This window comes from Zonotrichia leucophrys, chromosome 3 (assembly GCF_028769735.1).
Source record: "Zonotrichia leucophrys gambelii isolate GWCS_2022_RI chromosome 3, RI_Zleu_2.0, whole genome shotgun sequence".
NCBI lineage: Eukaryota > Metazoa > Chordata > Aves > Passeriformes > Passerellidae > Zonotrichia > Zonotrichia leucophrys.
In genome coordinates this window covers 70,605,013-70,621,283 of record NC_088172.1, presented here as the reverse complement: position 1 = coordinate 70,621,283, position 16,271 = coordinate 70,605,013, and the positions used below count along the sequence as shown (strand labels likewise).

General features: G+C 36.9%; 1 protein-coding gene across 3 annotated transcripts in view; it reads left to right on the top strand.

Moving 5' to 3' along the window:
• Window positions 1–16,271, top strand: part of BIRC6 (baculoviral IAP repeat containing 6) — a 175,687-nt gene that overhangs the window by 44,780 nt on the left and 114,636 nt on the right. For 2 of the 3 annotated variants that reach the window (XM_064708740.1, XM_064708738.1), the window contains exons 14-27: window positions 1,956–2,087; window positions 3,311–3,442; window positions 3,697–3,875; window positions 4,349–4,479; window positions 5,315–5,476; window positions 5,585–5,716; window positions 5,992–6,089; window positions 7,285–7,432; window positions 11,912–12,045; window positions 13,158–13,304; window positions 13,861–14,048; window positions 14,666–14,980; window positions 15,359–15,458; window positions 15,956–16,170. In XM_064708740.1, the coding sequence (XP_064564810.1) occupies window positions 1,956–2,087; window positions 3,311–3,442; window positions 3,697–3,875; window positions 4,349–4,479; window positions 5,315–5,476; window positions 5,585–5,716; window positions 5,992–6,089; window positions 7,285–7,432; window positions 11,912–12,045; window positions 13,158–13,304; window positions 13,861–14,048; window positions 14,666–14,980; window positions 15,359–15,458; window positions 15,956–16,170 (2,213 nt within the window). The remainder of the gene's footprint in view (window positions 1–1,955; window positions 2,088–3,310; window positions 3,443–3,696; window positions 3,876–4,348; window positions 4,480–5,314; window positions 5,477–5,584; window positions 5,717–5,991; window positions 6,090–7,284; window positions 7,433–11,911; window positions 12,046–13,157; window positions 13,305–13,860; window positions 14,049–14,665; window positions 14,981–15,358; window positions 15,459–15,955; window positions 16,171–16,271) is intronic. The other variant, XM_064708739.1, reaches the window with a different exon arrangement.

The following is a 16,271-nucleotide window of genomic DNA, read 5'->3' as shown; positions in this document are numbered from 1 at the left end:
TCAAAAGCTTTTGGGAACTGGCTATTTCAGAGAAATCTTGCTGTCAGATATTATTAAATTGCTTGCTGGATATAAATTGTGTTGAGAAGAACAGCAGGCATGATCATAAAAACCCTTTTTCCCTCCTTTTCCTATTTTTTTCAATTGCTAAGACCATCCCACTTGAGCACAAGAGTAACAGCAAATTTCAAAAAGGAGTATAGGCATTTCAAAGATCATTAACAGGCTTTCATAAAACCTCACTGTGTAGCGTCCTCCAGTGTTTAATAATAAAAAATGTATGCTGGAGATGCTCTCTTAAATACTGTGAACTGTTTGTAACCCAAGAACAAAATATTCTGGCTTAGTAATATTGTTTGAGAGGCTCCTATTCTTTTAGGGTTCGAGGTGCTTTAGATTTAACAGAAGTGCTAGCTGTGACTGCCGGATGGCAGTCAACAGGTGCTCTTTCAGTTTCTTCATTTTTGTTAATCCTTGCTGTAAAACCTGAATTTTAATATGGAGTAAAAATTTGTTCTATCAAAGAAAAAACTAGAACAGATGTCCATGTTTCTCTCCTGAGTGGAACCTTTGTTTTCAGCATGATTTCAGTCCATTTGTAGATCTGGATGTCAGAATTAATCTGAAAATCTTCACCTATGGAACAAAACAATAGAAGAAAAGCTAAACTCTTTTCCTTAATGCTTCAATTTTAAACACTTCTGAACAAACAGTTCCATGAGTTAGGAATTCCTTGGAGACATTTGATTTAGCTGTGAAATAAATTGCCAGAGCTCTCTGTGAATGCTTTTCAGCAGAGCATACTGATCAGAAGACATGACAGAGCTCTTCCAGAAAATGACATTTCACTTCCTTGCATGTAATATACTGGAATTTGCCTTTTCCTCCTTGTAACATAAAAAAGCTTCAAATAGGGGGTCAGGAAGTCTGGAAATGCCTGGGGAGTGTGGGAGCACCTGCAAGGCAGCCTTGGCAAAGTCTTTTTTCTTTTTAATTCATAGGATTGGAGATCCACAGCTAACCAACATCTTCTCCAAGTGTAACTGCAATGCAGTTGTTTCCTTCCCTTTTTCAATTTCTTGAGTTTTGGAAAAGAACTTTAGTGACATTTGCCTTTTTTCTTTGCACTATTGAATAAAATAATAGGGCACTAATGATTTCATTATAAGGGAAGACAAAGTTAGGTAATTTATATCTGTGATACATCTTAACCAAGGGAGAAGTAATATTCAACAATGTTTGGCTCTTACAAATGTATAAAAACCTCAGACTGAAATTCGATTAACTCCCCCTCCAACTTCTGCCCTTCCAGATGGGGAGAGAAAGGAACTAAAATTTTAAGGTAATGAAACATAGGGAGGATGTGCATGGCAGAATTTATTCAGTCATTTTTTTGTATGACAGGAGCCCTGGAAATAGTTAAATATGTAGTGTGTAGTAATGGGAAGGCCAGAGGCATAATTCTTCTGGTTGGGAATTAATGGTTTTGGTCTGGCAGTTAATTCACTGTATATGCTTCTTGTTAATTTGCTTGCATGTCCTCTTCATTTATAATTCATGTGATCCATTTAATTGGAGAAAGGGCTGTGTTTAAGTATTACCAAAATTATGTTTGATGTTCAGCAGGAGCAATCCAGTTATTTTATGTTTAAATTATCAAACCTTCAGTACTGCAAGCTAATTGCTTCGGAGTAATCTGCAGTTGATTATTAGGGAAAAGAATTTGGGCAGTGTTAAAACAAAACAGGTTCTTTACAGGTCATTCAGAAATACTATTTTTTAACTATTTGCTGTAACTTCAATCCATATGAAAACGTGTGTTTGTGTACTTGTGGATTTGTATTAAAAATGTTGCTGTGGTCAGAAAGTTGATAATTCTGCTATGAAAACTACCACTTCTGTTTTTCCTGAGCCTTGAGCAGTGTTTGAAATCATGCTAATATTTTTATTTCCAGAAGCAGCAGTAGATAGACAGATCGCATTTCCTTTATCCCCAGCTCATAATATAGAAGTGGAGAGAAATGGAAAACCAGGACTGGCAGAATTCAGTGAAGAAATGCAGTATATGGATGTAGAGGAACCACAATGTAAGTTTTATTGATCTTGTTATACTTCACTTAAAATAGGACCTTGCTTTTTTCTTGTTTAAATGATGCATTTGAATTCCTCTGCAAAAGTTTCTCAAACATTAAGATAGAATAATTTCTCAGCTGTCATCAAAAGTTATTTTTCTCTCTTATCTGTTTGATGTATTGGTTGAAAGTTTAACACAAATGTACCAGAAATGTCCTAAACTACTGCAGAGGTTTGGTGCTTACAAGCAGTTTAATGTTTATTTGAGTTTAGAAATCAAGTAGATTGATATGGCACCTTTCTAATTTAAATTGCTAGCCTGTTTCACCACTATTTTACTTTGTTTCTTTGGCTAGTTTTAGTATAATTTTTCTTTGCATACCTGGCTTTTGTAGACATTGCTACAGTAAACCAATAAGGAACAGAACGTAAAGAATTCATAGCTAGGTCACATCACACTGTGCCTGCGTCTATAACTTTGTTGTTAACTAGCACTCTTCCACAAAATATCTTAGACTGTGAAAGCATTGAGTGGGTCTGGGTGAGGAGAGCTGCAGACTAAAATTTAATAGTTGGAGTGACTCAGTTCTAGAGCAATGGTTCTTTTTCTTGGTCCTTTCAACAGTCTTACTTTGCACCTGCTTTTCTCTTGTGGAATCAGCCTTGTCTAGAACATGGCTGTCAAGGTCCTTTCCAACCCAATCCATTCTATGATCCTATGACTCCAAGGAAGGAGGGGTTAGAAAGGATGAAAGGAAGGATCAAGGGGTGATAAAAGTGCTGAAAGGATGTGTTTGATGGTGAGAAATGAGCAACAGATGAGTGAAGATGATTTCAGTAATTTGTATATCCTATAGAAGAAACAAAGCCATCCTTGTTTTAAATTTATTATTTGTTTTGTTTTTAAACAGTATTGTCCTGCTTCAGTAATGACCCAGTAAGGATTGTGACTCTGTATATATTGGTTCTTTATTTAATCAGTTGTATATTTTTGTGGCTTTTATAAGCCAGTCAAGGTAGATATTAATCCATATAATGCAACTGAAAATGGTTTTTAAACTGTCATTGACCTTAACTGATTTTACTGGAAAATGTCTAAAAGTGAACTTCAAGTCTTTTTTTTTGTGTAAAGTTATATGTATTTAGTGATCAGAGTTTGACATGGTGCATTTTTATGATCAGGTTTTATGACTTAATTATGGCTAATTCAGATCCATATTACTTATGTTTTTCTAAGGTCTTAGATTGTGTCCATTTCTGGAGGAACACAAGGAAGATATACTTTGTGGTCCAGTATGGCTGGCTACTGGACTTGATCTATCAGGACATGCTGGAATGTTGACGCTAACAAGTCCAAAGCTTGTTAAAGGTAAAGCAATTTATTATGCTGTTTGCATGAAGCCTGTGTGGCTGAAGTGCATCTCGTACTTCTGTAGTCAGACATAGGTTTGTTATCTATTTTTGCATTGACAAATTCTGCTGTGTAACACCATAGTGAGTTGCTGTTTCAAATGGATGGTAAACTACTGTAATTAACATGGTTTATTTCTGTTCTGTTTACAGCTTGCAATCTGTTTAAACTGTGCAAATTCTCCCTCCTCCTTTTTTTTTCTCTATTTTTAGGCATGGCTGGTGGCAAGTACCGTTCATTTTTAATTCATGTCAAAGCAGTGAATGACAGAGGAACAGAAGAAATCTGCAATGGTGGCATTAGACCAGTGGTTAGAATACCTCCTCTAAAACCTCAGACAAACAAGGGCCATTCACTTGCTTCATTGTTGGCAAAAGTTGCAGCAGGCAAGGTAATGAATATCCAAGGAAGATACATTTGGTAGTTGTAGACTTGGTATGATTCATGTCATCTGAAAATGAAGCAGCTGTTAGCAGAATTAAGATCCATTAAAATCTACTTTCTAAAGAGGTGACACTGTGTTGACACCTTCAAGAATTAGAGTTCAACATTTCTAAGTTGTTTCTTTGTGCAGATTGAATTGCAAAGGTCTGTTCTGCCACTTTCACATTCTGAACACTTGTTTTTGAAACTTCTGTTCCCTTGAGTATTTTCAGTCGTTGATAGGTCTTATCCTTCTGTGAAGATGTGTGTGTGCATATGTATTGTTCTGTATTAGAGCAGTTAGTGAATAAAACCAGTTTATTTTGGTATAATGCTCAAACTGAGAGATTTTAGCAAACTGCTTGCATTTCACTGAACAAGGTATAAAAATGGATCAGAACCAATGTGATTTATGAGTGTTATTTTTCCCAAAAATATTAGGAAAAGCCATCTAGCAAAATTGAAGCCACTACTTCTTCAAGAAAATCAGATAATCTGCGAGGCTGTGACTTACTTCAAGAAGTCTCTGTGACAATTCGAAGATTTAAAAAAACTTCAATTTCAAAGGAAAGGTTAGTAGGTGTTTTTTAATTCTGAAAAAAATATTAGCTTTAATTATGCTTCTCATCAAAAGCTTAGTTCTTGAATTAGCTCAGGTCAAGATGCTGTTTAAAGTTGTTATTTCATAAGCTTATTTTGTATGGAAAATGCTGTAAATTGCAAGTAAGAGGGCACTATGCTGTGAAAGTTGTGGTAGAATAACACCATGCATGAAATGTTATGTTGAGTGAAGTTTTTTGCCTGACTTCAAAAGGCAAATGTAAATAAGTTTACTTGGTAAAATGAATTTTTTTTAAAGGAAGCATCTTCCCTTTCTATTTCAATGTTGCCTTGTTTTGTACAGCAGAATTTATATTAATCATCAAAAAGTTTAGAATCAAATTTAGCTAACAAAGAAGTGGTTGAAGTCTTTGGTTTGAAGTCTTTGGTACTGCAGACCTAGATACAGGTAATACAATATTTGAAGTGTATTGCCAGCTGCCACCCTGCAGTGGTGGCATTCACTGTAATGGGCTTAAAGAGGTTGAAGAGGCTGCAAAGGGGTATGTGCAAACAGTTGATAAGGGTTTTGTAGATGGTGAAAGTTTGTTTAGGTTTAGAAATTGCTAGGCAAATTACTGGGGGGAAAAACTTAGAGAGGTTTGCTGGATCTCTTGTAATGTAGGAAGTTCTGTGAGCAGAAAGTAGGATGATTGGGAATGTGTGCACAGAAAGTATTGCATATGCTTGTGTACTGCTTTTACTTTCATCTAGGATTCTCTTTTTTTGCTACTCCTAAGACGGGATACAAAGCTGGAGAGTGGCCATATTGGTTAATTGTGGTTTTCTTTCCTTCCCCTTCCCCAGAGTTCAGCGGTGTGCCATGTTACAGTTTTCAGAGTTCCATGAGAAGCTGCTCACCACTCTTTGCAAGAAGACAGAGGACGGTCTGACCACAGAACATGCTCAGAGTCTTGTACTCGACACACTTTGTTGGCTGGCCGGAGTGTATTCAAATGGCCCTGGCAGGTAAGGGAAGAATTCTGTTCAAATTATCATGGCTGTTTCTCAGTATCAGTTTGGTTTAAAAAAAATAGGTTTATGTTATTTTCTAAAGTATGCAACTTGTTTTCACAGCTCAAAGGAAGGAAATGACAGTTTGCTTTCTAAAACACGTAAATGTGTCTCTGATATTATACGTGTTTGCTTCTTTGAAGCTGGGCGGAGCATAGCTCACAAATGTGCACGATTTCTTGCACTATGCATCAGGTCAGTGCTAATTATTTGCATCTATTTGTTTTTGTTTATTCCTGTTTTACATGTATTTTGGGGATTTGCATGCATTCTGAACTGAACATTTTGGTTTTTTTGCTGTTTGATGTTGAATTCGTAAGGCAACAAGACCTGCTAGATGCTCTTTTGAGGAAATATGTGTTTAGGGTGTGAGTGCAAAGAGCACCAGACTTTCAGCTTCATCTCCTGGAGGAGATTTCATCCCTCATTCTTACTTCCTTAAATGTTAAAGTGTTGTGGTTTTTTTGTAGCAATGGCAGGTGTGACCCAAGTCAGCAAGGGTTTGGATCAGTTCTTCTGAAAGCTTTACTGGACAATATGCCTCTTCTGCCTGCTGCTGCCACAGGGGGTACGTATGCAGCGTTCTTGTCGTAAACATACGCCTGCATTTGTTGTTTGTCGAGTTGTGTTGGGCTCTCTTGTGAAATCAGAATGAGGTAATTGTTCAGTTAGTACTAAATGCTCCTTGGAGTGGTCTGGTCATGAAGTAGACATTTCAGGTGGTGGAATTTTAAGCAAATAAGCTTGTTTAAACCAGAGCGTGAAGGCTGACATTTTGGAAGAACTTAAGTAAGTTTTCTAAAAATTCTGAAAGGTGTTTAGCAACAACAGATTCTGTTGACATAAGTGACAGTCAGGGTGGTCTGTTATTTGTTAAAATTAGGAGATAACCAGGAAACTTGGCTGTCCAAATGGAGTCCTAATAGCAATCCACTTTTCATTCTTCTGCACTACAAGGAAATTTTAACTAAATTAAATTTCTTTCTTGCCTATACTGCAGTGTAAAGGTCTCAACACCTTGTTGAAGCATCGTGAGTGCCAGATGGACTGGGAAGGTGACTTCACCCTTGTATTTTGGGTGGCAAGGCCTGCCTTTTCACACTAGGATATTGTTGAATTGTTTCTAGCTTGGCATCACCAATGAGTCTTAAAGAAAAATGAGTTTGTATTCCAAAAAGCTTGTTGTACTACCACCCAGGTCAAAACACAACACAGTACTACAGAGGGTGTGGAATGCACAGGGAGGGAAGGAGAGGGAGGAAACTGAGATTTGTGTTTCTGTATAGAACCTCAGTGCTATGCTCCCAGAAATAATTTCTATGGAAGCAGTGCCTCTAGCAAATACTAATTAAGGAGGTAGCAACCAGAACCAGAGGATGAAAGGAGGAAAAGAGTTGGCTCTGGAGTATGGCTTGGCTCTGATGAGATTGGAACCCCTAGCCAAGCACCTTAATATATCAAGAGTATTTTGATTGTTGTCAGCAGGAGGAGTGAAGGAAGTGTGCAAAGCTGTCTCTTGGGAACCATTTTTTCCTTCAGTTATGTGTTAGTTGATAAGAGAATTGGAAGTACTTGTAGAAACTTATGATTGCAGAATGATTCTTAATTGAAGCCTCTCAAGAAAGGGGAAGGGGTAGAGTATGTCCCAGTCTGTATTCAGACCATTAGATCATTATCACTTCTGTTGATTATCTTTCAAAGTATGCTTTCTCAGTGAAAAATTTATATCATCTTTCACGTGAAATGATTTTATTTTAATGCAGGATCTGTGTACTGGTATTTTGTGTTGCTGAACTATGTAAAAGATGAAGATTTGGCAGGATGCAGCACAGCTTGTGCATCATTGCTGACTGCGGTGTCCCGGCAGCTGCAGGATCGCCTAACACCAATGGAGGCGTTACTCCAAACAAGGTACTAACAAGTGTGGCTGTTGTCAACTTTATCAAAACAAACCTAAGAACCATCCAACGCCATCCTTTGGTGATGTGGAAAAGGTTGTGTGTTATCCTTTGCTGTATTTGGGCAAGAATTAATTTGCTAAGGTTCAGGAAAACAGTTTTAACTTGTGCAAAATTAAAGTTGAATTTAATTGCTGTGTCACATTTTAAATTAGCAAATATGTATGTGGTGTTTGAAGTCTGTGCAATCCTTAAGTTAGTATTTATGACTTTTAGTGTAAGGACTAACACAGCATGTCAAATTTTGACTCTTGGAAGGAATTAAGTATACTGAATAGTTTCAGTTTGGCACAGTGCTTCACAAAGCTATAGTCTTTCAGTAGGTTGACAGTACATTTAACATATTTCTTCCAAAGGCCACATTCTAGGTGTAGAGACCTGGAGTAATTTACTAGGAATGCAGGTTCTTCTTTTAAATTACATATCAGTGTAATTTAGGACTGTGATGTTGTTTGCATACTGAACTGATTGGCCATTTAACTTTGGATTTGCATGATACGAAAAGGAAATTTCTGATGGTTCAGTTGTGTAGCAGTTTCCAAAGCTGCATTTTGGTGAAGGAAAAATGCTGCTGTTTGATATCTCTTTTAGTTGTGGTTTGGGTATAAGAGTTTTCTTCCAAGTCAAACAAGATCAAGGTAGAAAAAGTTTGGTGGAGGTTAGTTCAGAATTTTCAGGTAAAATTGAAAATGTAATAGAAAATGTAGTAAGGGAAGGTGTAGAGGAGGAAGAATATCTTTCAATTTTTGCATTTGTTTTTAAAGAACTATAATTCCAAAATACTTCATAAAAACTTAGTCTTGGGTGTTACACTTGGATCCTTATCCTGCTGTCTACTGCATTCCTCTACTTAGTTGTTAATTTATTTCACCATCTGTAGTCCTTACAGTTGATTAGACTTATCCCAGCAATATAAATGGTATCTAGAAAAATTTAGAATTTTGGAAAAATAAGTGAGTTGAACCAAATGAAGGAGAAAAAAGTCAAAATTACACTTGACATGAGAATGGCACCTTTCTGTAGGAATCAAGTTGTTCCTTCGTATAAATTTCTTCCAAGTACTTTCTTTAAACAGTGTATCTTAAATAGAAGGTTTTCCTCCTTTCCAGTTGCCCACTTCTGAATTTGGTACATGACATTTCAGATCACCTTCTGGTGAGCACATGCTGTCTGCATGGCAAGGGTAGGTTTCTGAAGTGAGCCTGTTCTTGGTGTCCTTCAAGCTTAGATTTTCTGGATGTTTCTAGATGATGTTTCACTGAGTTTCTTCTTGAAACTTAATTTGCTTTCTTTTTTAACTCCATAACCCCATAGGTAGTTTTAAGAGTAGCAGCAAATCCCTTATTTGGTTACAACAGCTCTCTAGCAAGGACTATTTCTTGATTTAGTTTATTAAGTCAGGCAAAATTTGTGGGTCTTTCTTTCACATGTCCATGCATCGAGACAATACTGTCATTTTTGGGTTTCTGTGTTTGTTTTTTTTTAAAGAGAAATTAGTAGGCAGCCATAGCTTTCCCCTTTTTCCCTTCCCTCAAATTGTGTTGCATCTTTTTTGTGTACTTTTGTGTTGCAGAATTTATTGTATTGTGTTTTTTCCTTGGTCCCAGGTGCAATAGGTTAACATCTGGTAATCTGCTAAAAGCAGATGTCTAATTAAGGGATCTACACATTCATGGGAGAATAATACTCATTTTACTATCATGTGCTGCAATAAATAAAGTAAAACTTGAAAGGATAAGGCCAGTAGGGTGTGTTACATGATTTGCAGTTCATAAAACAAAAAAGGGATTTTAGATAGGATTTTTGACTTTCTTATAAAAAACCAGTACCGAGTTGGTTTTGTCTCTAGCAAATCTAAAACAATTTCTCCAGCCTATTCTTGAAAGTATGAGATTCATGTAGTCACGGAATTAAATTATTCTAAATATTGTAAGGTGTTACATGGTTTAATTATTATCATTCACACTTGAACTGTCTCTGGCTCTCATCTAATCTGAAAACTCTCCTGCTGCTCCATTTAGTGCTTGTAGGGGGATAGAATGTAAGAAAATATAGATAGTGTAGAAAGTAGTGTTACCCCTAAGGAGTTGCATTTGGGCCAGTTATCAAAGATTAGGAGCAGGCCTGACTTTACCAGGCCACAGTTGTAACCAGTGAGAAGAGAGCTATAAAAGAGTGGGGTGGCTGGGTGAGGCAGGAGCTGGAGTCAGTTGGTTACTTTGTGAAGAAGAGTCAGTGCTCTGAGGAGCTGCCCACGAGAAACACCAAGGAAGGTATGGAACTTCTGTCATGAGGAGACAACAGTATGGAACCCCTGCAATAAGGTGACAACAAGTGCTTGTGTCCTCCCCACACTGGCACTGGAGAGCAGATTCTTTCATTCTAAACAAATTCGGGATGTCTGGAGTGTATTTGTATCTTCACTGTATTCTCCAGATCTTAAAGAATTTCCTTTGGCTTCTTTGGTCCTTGTCTTCCTTGTATTGTGATACACAAAATTTTACACATTATTCTAGTTGAGGGCTCTGATGAATGAAATAGAAGAGGTATGTCACAGAGTTCATGTTCATTACTGCATGGATGAATAAAGTGATTGAATTTTTACATTACGTTCATCATTTAGTCTTTGTTTTTTTGTTGATGTACCTTCTATATCCTTTTGTGAAAAGGATTGCTAATGAAGCTCAAAACTGTGAACCTGATCATTCCTGCTGAAGAACAGGGAAAAGGCACTATGCTTGTTGAAATAAATCTGGGCTGGACAGCATAAATTAAACTCTCTGCAGTATGTTCAAATTCTGATTCTGCTCTACAATACTCTTGCAGAATTTTGACATTTTATCACCTGCTTATTTAATAAATCAAACTATTTAAAATATGTAAGTAATCAGTGGTAGTGTTGAGCTCACCTGATTTATTTGTTTAAATGTTTAAATCAGAATGTTTAAATTCTGATGTCTAAAGCAGGATGTGAAGGTACCACACTGAATTTTGTCTGAGCATTTTTGTGTGTTTTAGCAGCCACTTTACAGGAGTGTGTTGTCTTGGCTGGTGTGCAAAAAAAGGTCAGGCAGCAAACACATCAGTCTTGTCAGATGTGTAGGATGCACTGTCTAATGCATGCTTGTAAAGAGCAACCAAGTCTATCCTGAGTATAAAGTTGTTCTGAGTATAAAGTTATTTTAAATTTGCTACCTTCTAAGTAATTTGGTTGGGAAATGTAATGTTAAATGGGCTTGATCTGTAATTTTCAGATGATCTGCCCTTTTGTAAGATCATTCATCATTTTCTGATAATTGCAATCATAGCATTGTGTGGCCAAAAGCACTGACCCCAGCTAATGGGCAAACATTTTGACAACCAGATAAGTCTAGAATCTGTTTTTACCTTGTTGCTGGTGTTGTATTCATGAAGACGTTTACACTTCTATGATTACTTGATCAAAAAAGACATTTAAACATTCCAGCCTTGTCAGCATGTTGGGGGCTTTTACTTCAGCTGGTAAAGAAAAGAGGAACTGCTTGGAGGCAGAGGGAAAAGGGGGTGGAAGAACTTACTGCCTTTGCTAGTGTGTTTGTGGAAATGTTTCAGATTTCCTCTGTCTCTTGCCAAAGTGCAGAGTGTTATGTTTCTCACTTTTGCATCTACACAGATGCATTTCTTTCTACTCTGGCTTAGTAATTTGGCCTGATTTCCATTTTTTTCCTCTTTTCAGTTGCTGGTAATAGGTATTTGCAAAGACTGAAAAAAAAGCCAAAACAAAAAACCCCACTTTTAAACAAAAACAAAACCATAAACAAACAACCCCATTGATTTTCATACTACTTTGGAGTTTCCTTTTCCTTGGCTTATAAAACCATAATTGATTTGGGGCCACTTCGAGTGATGGTGCTATTTTTTGCCCTCCAGTACTGCCAGAGTAAATGCTGTGAGTTTTCTTCTGTTGAGGTATTTATCACAAGTGTTGATTGGTATGCCTGGCAGCATTTCCTTTTTTAATTCTTACTTCAGCTGGAAGAACAAGTTGAGGTGGAATTTCTTCTCCTGTTTTGAAACAGTACTGTGTTTTTATTGACTTCAGACTGTCTCATTTACTATGTGCAGGTGTGTGTCTTGCTCATTGTCTAAGGCTTGTAGTTCTATTTCCATGTCTAGTGTGATTGTGTGTCATGTTTTCAGGGTAATATTACATCTTCAGAACTCTTTAGTAATGAAGAGTTTCTTACTTAGCATTATAAGCTGTTTGAAAATGCCATCAAATAAATAATTTTACTAAACTATAAGCAAGTGATAATTTCTAAGATGTGTCAAATGAATGAACAGGATAGTTTGGAGTATAATGAATCTGGATGGTAAAATACTTGATCTTTTACTGTAAATAATTTTATATGAGTTCTTAATGTGTAAATGGTGCTGTTTGTCTTATTTGCAGATATGGATTATACAGTTCACCTTTTGATCCAGTTCTGTTTGATTTGGAAATATGTGGCTCTTCTTGTAAAAATGTATACAACAGCAGTATTGGAGTGCAGTCAGATGAAATTGATTTGTCTGATGTTCTATCAGGTATGTATGTTTAGCTTAGCAGTGATTGATTGTGGTAGAATTAGTAAATCTCTATTACAGTGATTTCTTTTCCTGAAGATGTGATTTTATATTTTCCAACCAAGCTGTAGTGCAAGGTATTCTCTAGCTCATGGTATCTTTTACATTTCCTGTGGCCTTAGGAGAAGAAGAAGAAAGACTCTTTGTGGAATCTGTTATTTTCCTATCCTGTGGAATATCTCAGGGTAGAGATTAGACAGAAAGCCTGCTCTCATTCCCTGGGTCAGTCATCTAGGAATCACCTGTCACCTCTTTCAAGTAACTTCCTTGAGCTGTGTTATTATTCATTTAGGCTAGCAACACTCACATGAGCAGAGAAACTTAAATGGATTTTTCTGAAGTTGGAAAGCTGCCATATGGAATTTTTCTACTTAAATATAAAGGTTTACTGAGGTATTTTTTTCTGTTTTAGAGGAGTTAAAATACCTGTAAAGCACATTTGTGTCTATTCTCTCAGGTTAATTCATAAGTGAACCTTTAGACCCTGCAATGTCCTAAAGAACTAGATAATTTTTACCTGTCAGGAAATTCTTTTCATAGCAAGTGTGTTCATCAGTCTTAGTGACTCCTTTCCTTCTCTTGTATGCTATTGCCTTTCTCCTTCCTGTCCCTTCCTCCATACAACTTTGTGAATTTATTTGGGTATTGATAGGTATTATTAATAGTCTGGGTTTTACACTAAATTTGTCTATGATCTTAGTTGGTCTGACAGTTTCTTCTTCTTCCTTTATTGAAATAGTGATGTTTTAGGTAACATCAATATTTTTTGGAAGCTAATTTGCTTTCAGTGTAGAAAGAATAGAGCATCCATATATGATTTTTTCTGGAATTTAGAAGGTTGTGCTACTCTTCTCTCACAGTTGACAATTTGACTTATTAATATGCTCTCTTCAGATTTGACAGCAAATCCCCATTTATATTGAGGATATGATAATGTTAAGATGTTTCTTCTACAACATGAACTAATAAAATATGTGCATTATATTTAGTTGTCCCTTCTGACGCTTCATGAATTGAAATGTCAGTATGAAGAAAACGTTGGCTGACTGTGCAGATACATATTTCTTTTTCAGGAAATGGGAAAATAAGTAGCTGTGCAGCTGCTGAAGGTAGTTTTACTTCTCTTACTGGACTTCTGGAAGTTGAACCTCTGCACTTTACCTGTGTTTCAACAAGTGATGGAACTAGAATAGAAAGGGACGATGCAAGTACGTTTACTGGTATATACAATTTTTCATTTTTTCTACTTAGCATAGCTTGTTCCATAGTACATTTTTAATTTAAAATAATGGCACTGTTTGACCAACTGACTGCTTGTAGTTTTCAAATATTGAAATGTTTTGTCTGTGATTGTTTTTTTCTTAAATAATTTCTGTATGTGAAGAAAGCCACAAGTTGGGTCTCTGAACAGATATGTGGGGTTAAACTACTTGGATCTCAGCAAACAAAGTGGATTTTAACAATATTAACTTGAATCCATTTGTTTCTATTGGAGAGTACAATGTACAAGCTTGCATCTTTACCTTACAAGCTTTTGTGGTGGAAGAATTCCAGAGCTATAGGTGGCTTTTCTGTAATCCAAGTGTTACATATATGACAAAGTGCACAGTCTGTAAACCATATACTTTGTAACTCAAGATGATGTTACCTTGTAGCAAGAACTGGATTAAAAAAAAATGCGGGTTTTGCATCACTCTGAACAATTTATAAGGCATTAAAGGTGTGTTTTATAATTTCTACATAGGTGTTTTATTTTGTTTGTTTGTTTCATGCCAGTGAGTACCTTTGGGGTTACCCCAGCAGTTGGTGGCCTCTCTTCTGGAACAGTTGGGGAAGCCTCGACAGCACTGAGTTCAGCAGCCCAGGTAGCTTTGCAGTCTCTCTCTCATGCAATGGCCTCAGCCGAGCAACAGCTCCAGGTGCTGCAAGAGAAACAGCAGCAGCTTTTGAAGCTTCAGCAACAGGTTGGAGGCCATTTGGCTCTTTTTAGTGCTGTATCTAAACTTCGGAAGCTGAGAAAGTAGTTGCAGAACTAGATGGTTTGTTTTTCCTCCATAGTGTATTTGAGGAAGGAACTGCTCAGCACTCTGGTTTGCTCTTCTTTAGCAAAGTGCTGGTGGTCTTTCAGACTTAGTTTTTGTGTATTTTAAGGGTGGGTTGGGAGTTTGTAATAAGATCTAAGTCTTCATAAGTAGGTATATCAGTTCTAAATTGAAAAAGCATACCGAAATGAAAAGCATGGTTGCTGACACAGGGAAGTGCCAGTCATAAAGCCATTGTTAGCTGGCCAGTGTTTGGCTGTGTTGGTGGATCTACTTTGATGTTCAGTGGAGGGTTTTTGCTTTTTTTTTGATTATTCCATATAATTACTCATGTTCCTCAGCTTGTGAGTCAGATTAAATAGTTTAATAGTTTAATTTTTCAGCTTATAGATAAGCTTTTTTCCGCTTACCTGTAATGAAGGTAGCTTAGGTTTATTAAATCCAGTTGTATAATCAAAGTTGAACTTGTGGCTCAATACTACTCCCATGTTCACAAGTAGTATTATCTTCTACATACATTACTTTCATCTTCTCCACAGAAAGCTAAGCTGGAAGCAAAACTGCATCAGACGACGGCAGCAGCGGCAGCAGCAGCATCAGCAGTTGGTCCTGTTCACAACTCTGTGCCTTCCAATACAGTAGCAGCTCCAGGGTTCTTCATTCATCCTTCAGATGTCATTCCACCCACACCAAAAACAACTCCTCTCTTCATGACTCCACCTTTGACTCCACCTAATGAAGCAGTTTCTGCTGTTATTAATGCAGAGCTTGCTCAGCTTTTTCCTGGTTCAGTCATTGACCCCCCAACAGTTAACCTTGCAGCACATAACAAAAATACCAGCAAGTCTAGAACGGTAATTATTTTCTTTTTCTTCAAGAAACAAGATGCTGTAAGCATTACCAGGGTCTTAATTTGTAATTGAGTGCTAGTAAATATATATATTTTTTTGGGTGAGATCTGAAACTGTGTTGCTAAATTTATACCATGAGAAAAGTACTTATGAAAGCAAGATAGTATTGTTACAGTACCTCATCTGGTTTCTCTTTATTGGAGCTAGCTGAACTGTGTAAGGAGTTAATAATCCTTTGAATTTAGTAGTTCATATATTTTGATGGTTCATGCTTAAATCTAAGTGTAGTGAAGTGTTGTCAAAATTATGCATTTTTAACACCTCACAATAAATGCACAGATCTTAATCACTCAATTTTACTGATGTTTTTCCATTCCTCAGAATCCACTTGGATCTGGCCTTGCTCTTGCAATATCTCATGCTTCACATTTTCTTCAACCTCCACCTCATCAGTCAATTATCATAGAGCGAATGCACTCAGGTAAAGCCACAATTCCTAGTAGTACTTTTGACACATGTTCTAGTAAGAAGTGGAATATTTTCTGGGGCTTTAAATAAGTTGCTTAGCTACAGTCTCTCTTAGCTTTCCAGAGTAAAGATATTTCTTGGTTTGTGTTCTGTGACACCTGTGAGTTTAAGACCTAGCACTTGATGATAGTTGAAAAATGCTGGAGTCTTGGGGAATATGTTGGGTCTCAACAGACAACCTGTTCAAAAATAATGAATAAAAAGCAAAACAGCTTCATTTACGTTTATGCCAAAATTTTCTTCTCAAAGTGTTCAAGCTGTAGTGGGAGTTTCTGGGATTGTGCAGGTATTTGTAGCCTCAAGTATGCAAATATAGCTTTTAAACAATGCATAAACCTTTATATACCTTTTAAACAATACATAAACATGGCTGTATTGTTTGAGAAGTAACATGTCTCGCTGGTTAGCACGCACTGGTCTTTCAGGCAATCCTGTGTTTTCCTTACCTAGGAGCAAGAAGATTTGTGACCCTGGATTTTGGAAGACCTATATTACTGACAGATGTATTGATTCCCACTTGTGGAGATTTGGCTTCTTTGTCCATTGACATCTGGACTTTAGGAGAAGAAGTGGATGGAAGGCGACTGGTAGTGGCTACTGACATTAGCACGCACTCACTTATTTTACATGACTTGTTGCCACCCCCAGTTTGCAGGTTTATGAAGGTAAAAGGATCTTTTTTTAAGTTCTTGATGTTTGTTAGTACATGAACTTCCACTTAAGGTATCTTCAGACCAAACTCTTTTGGGCTATACATTTTTAAAGT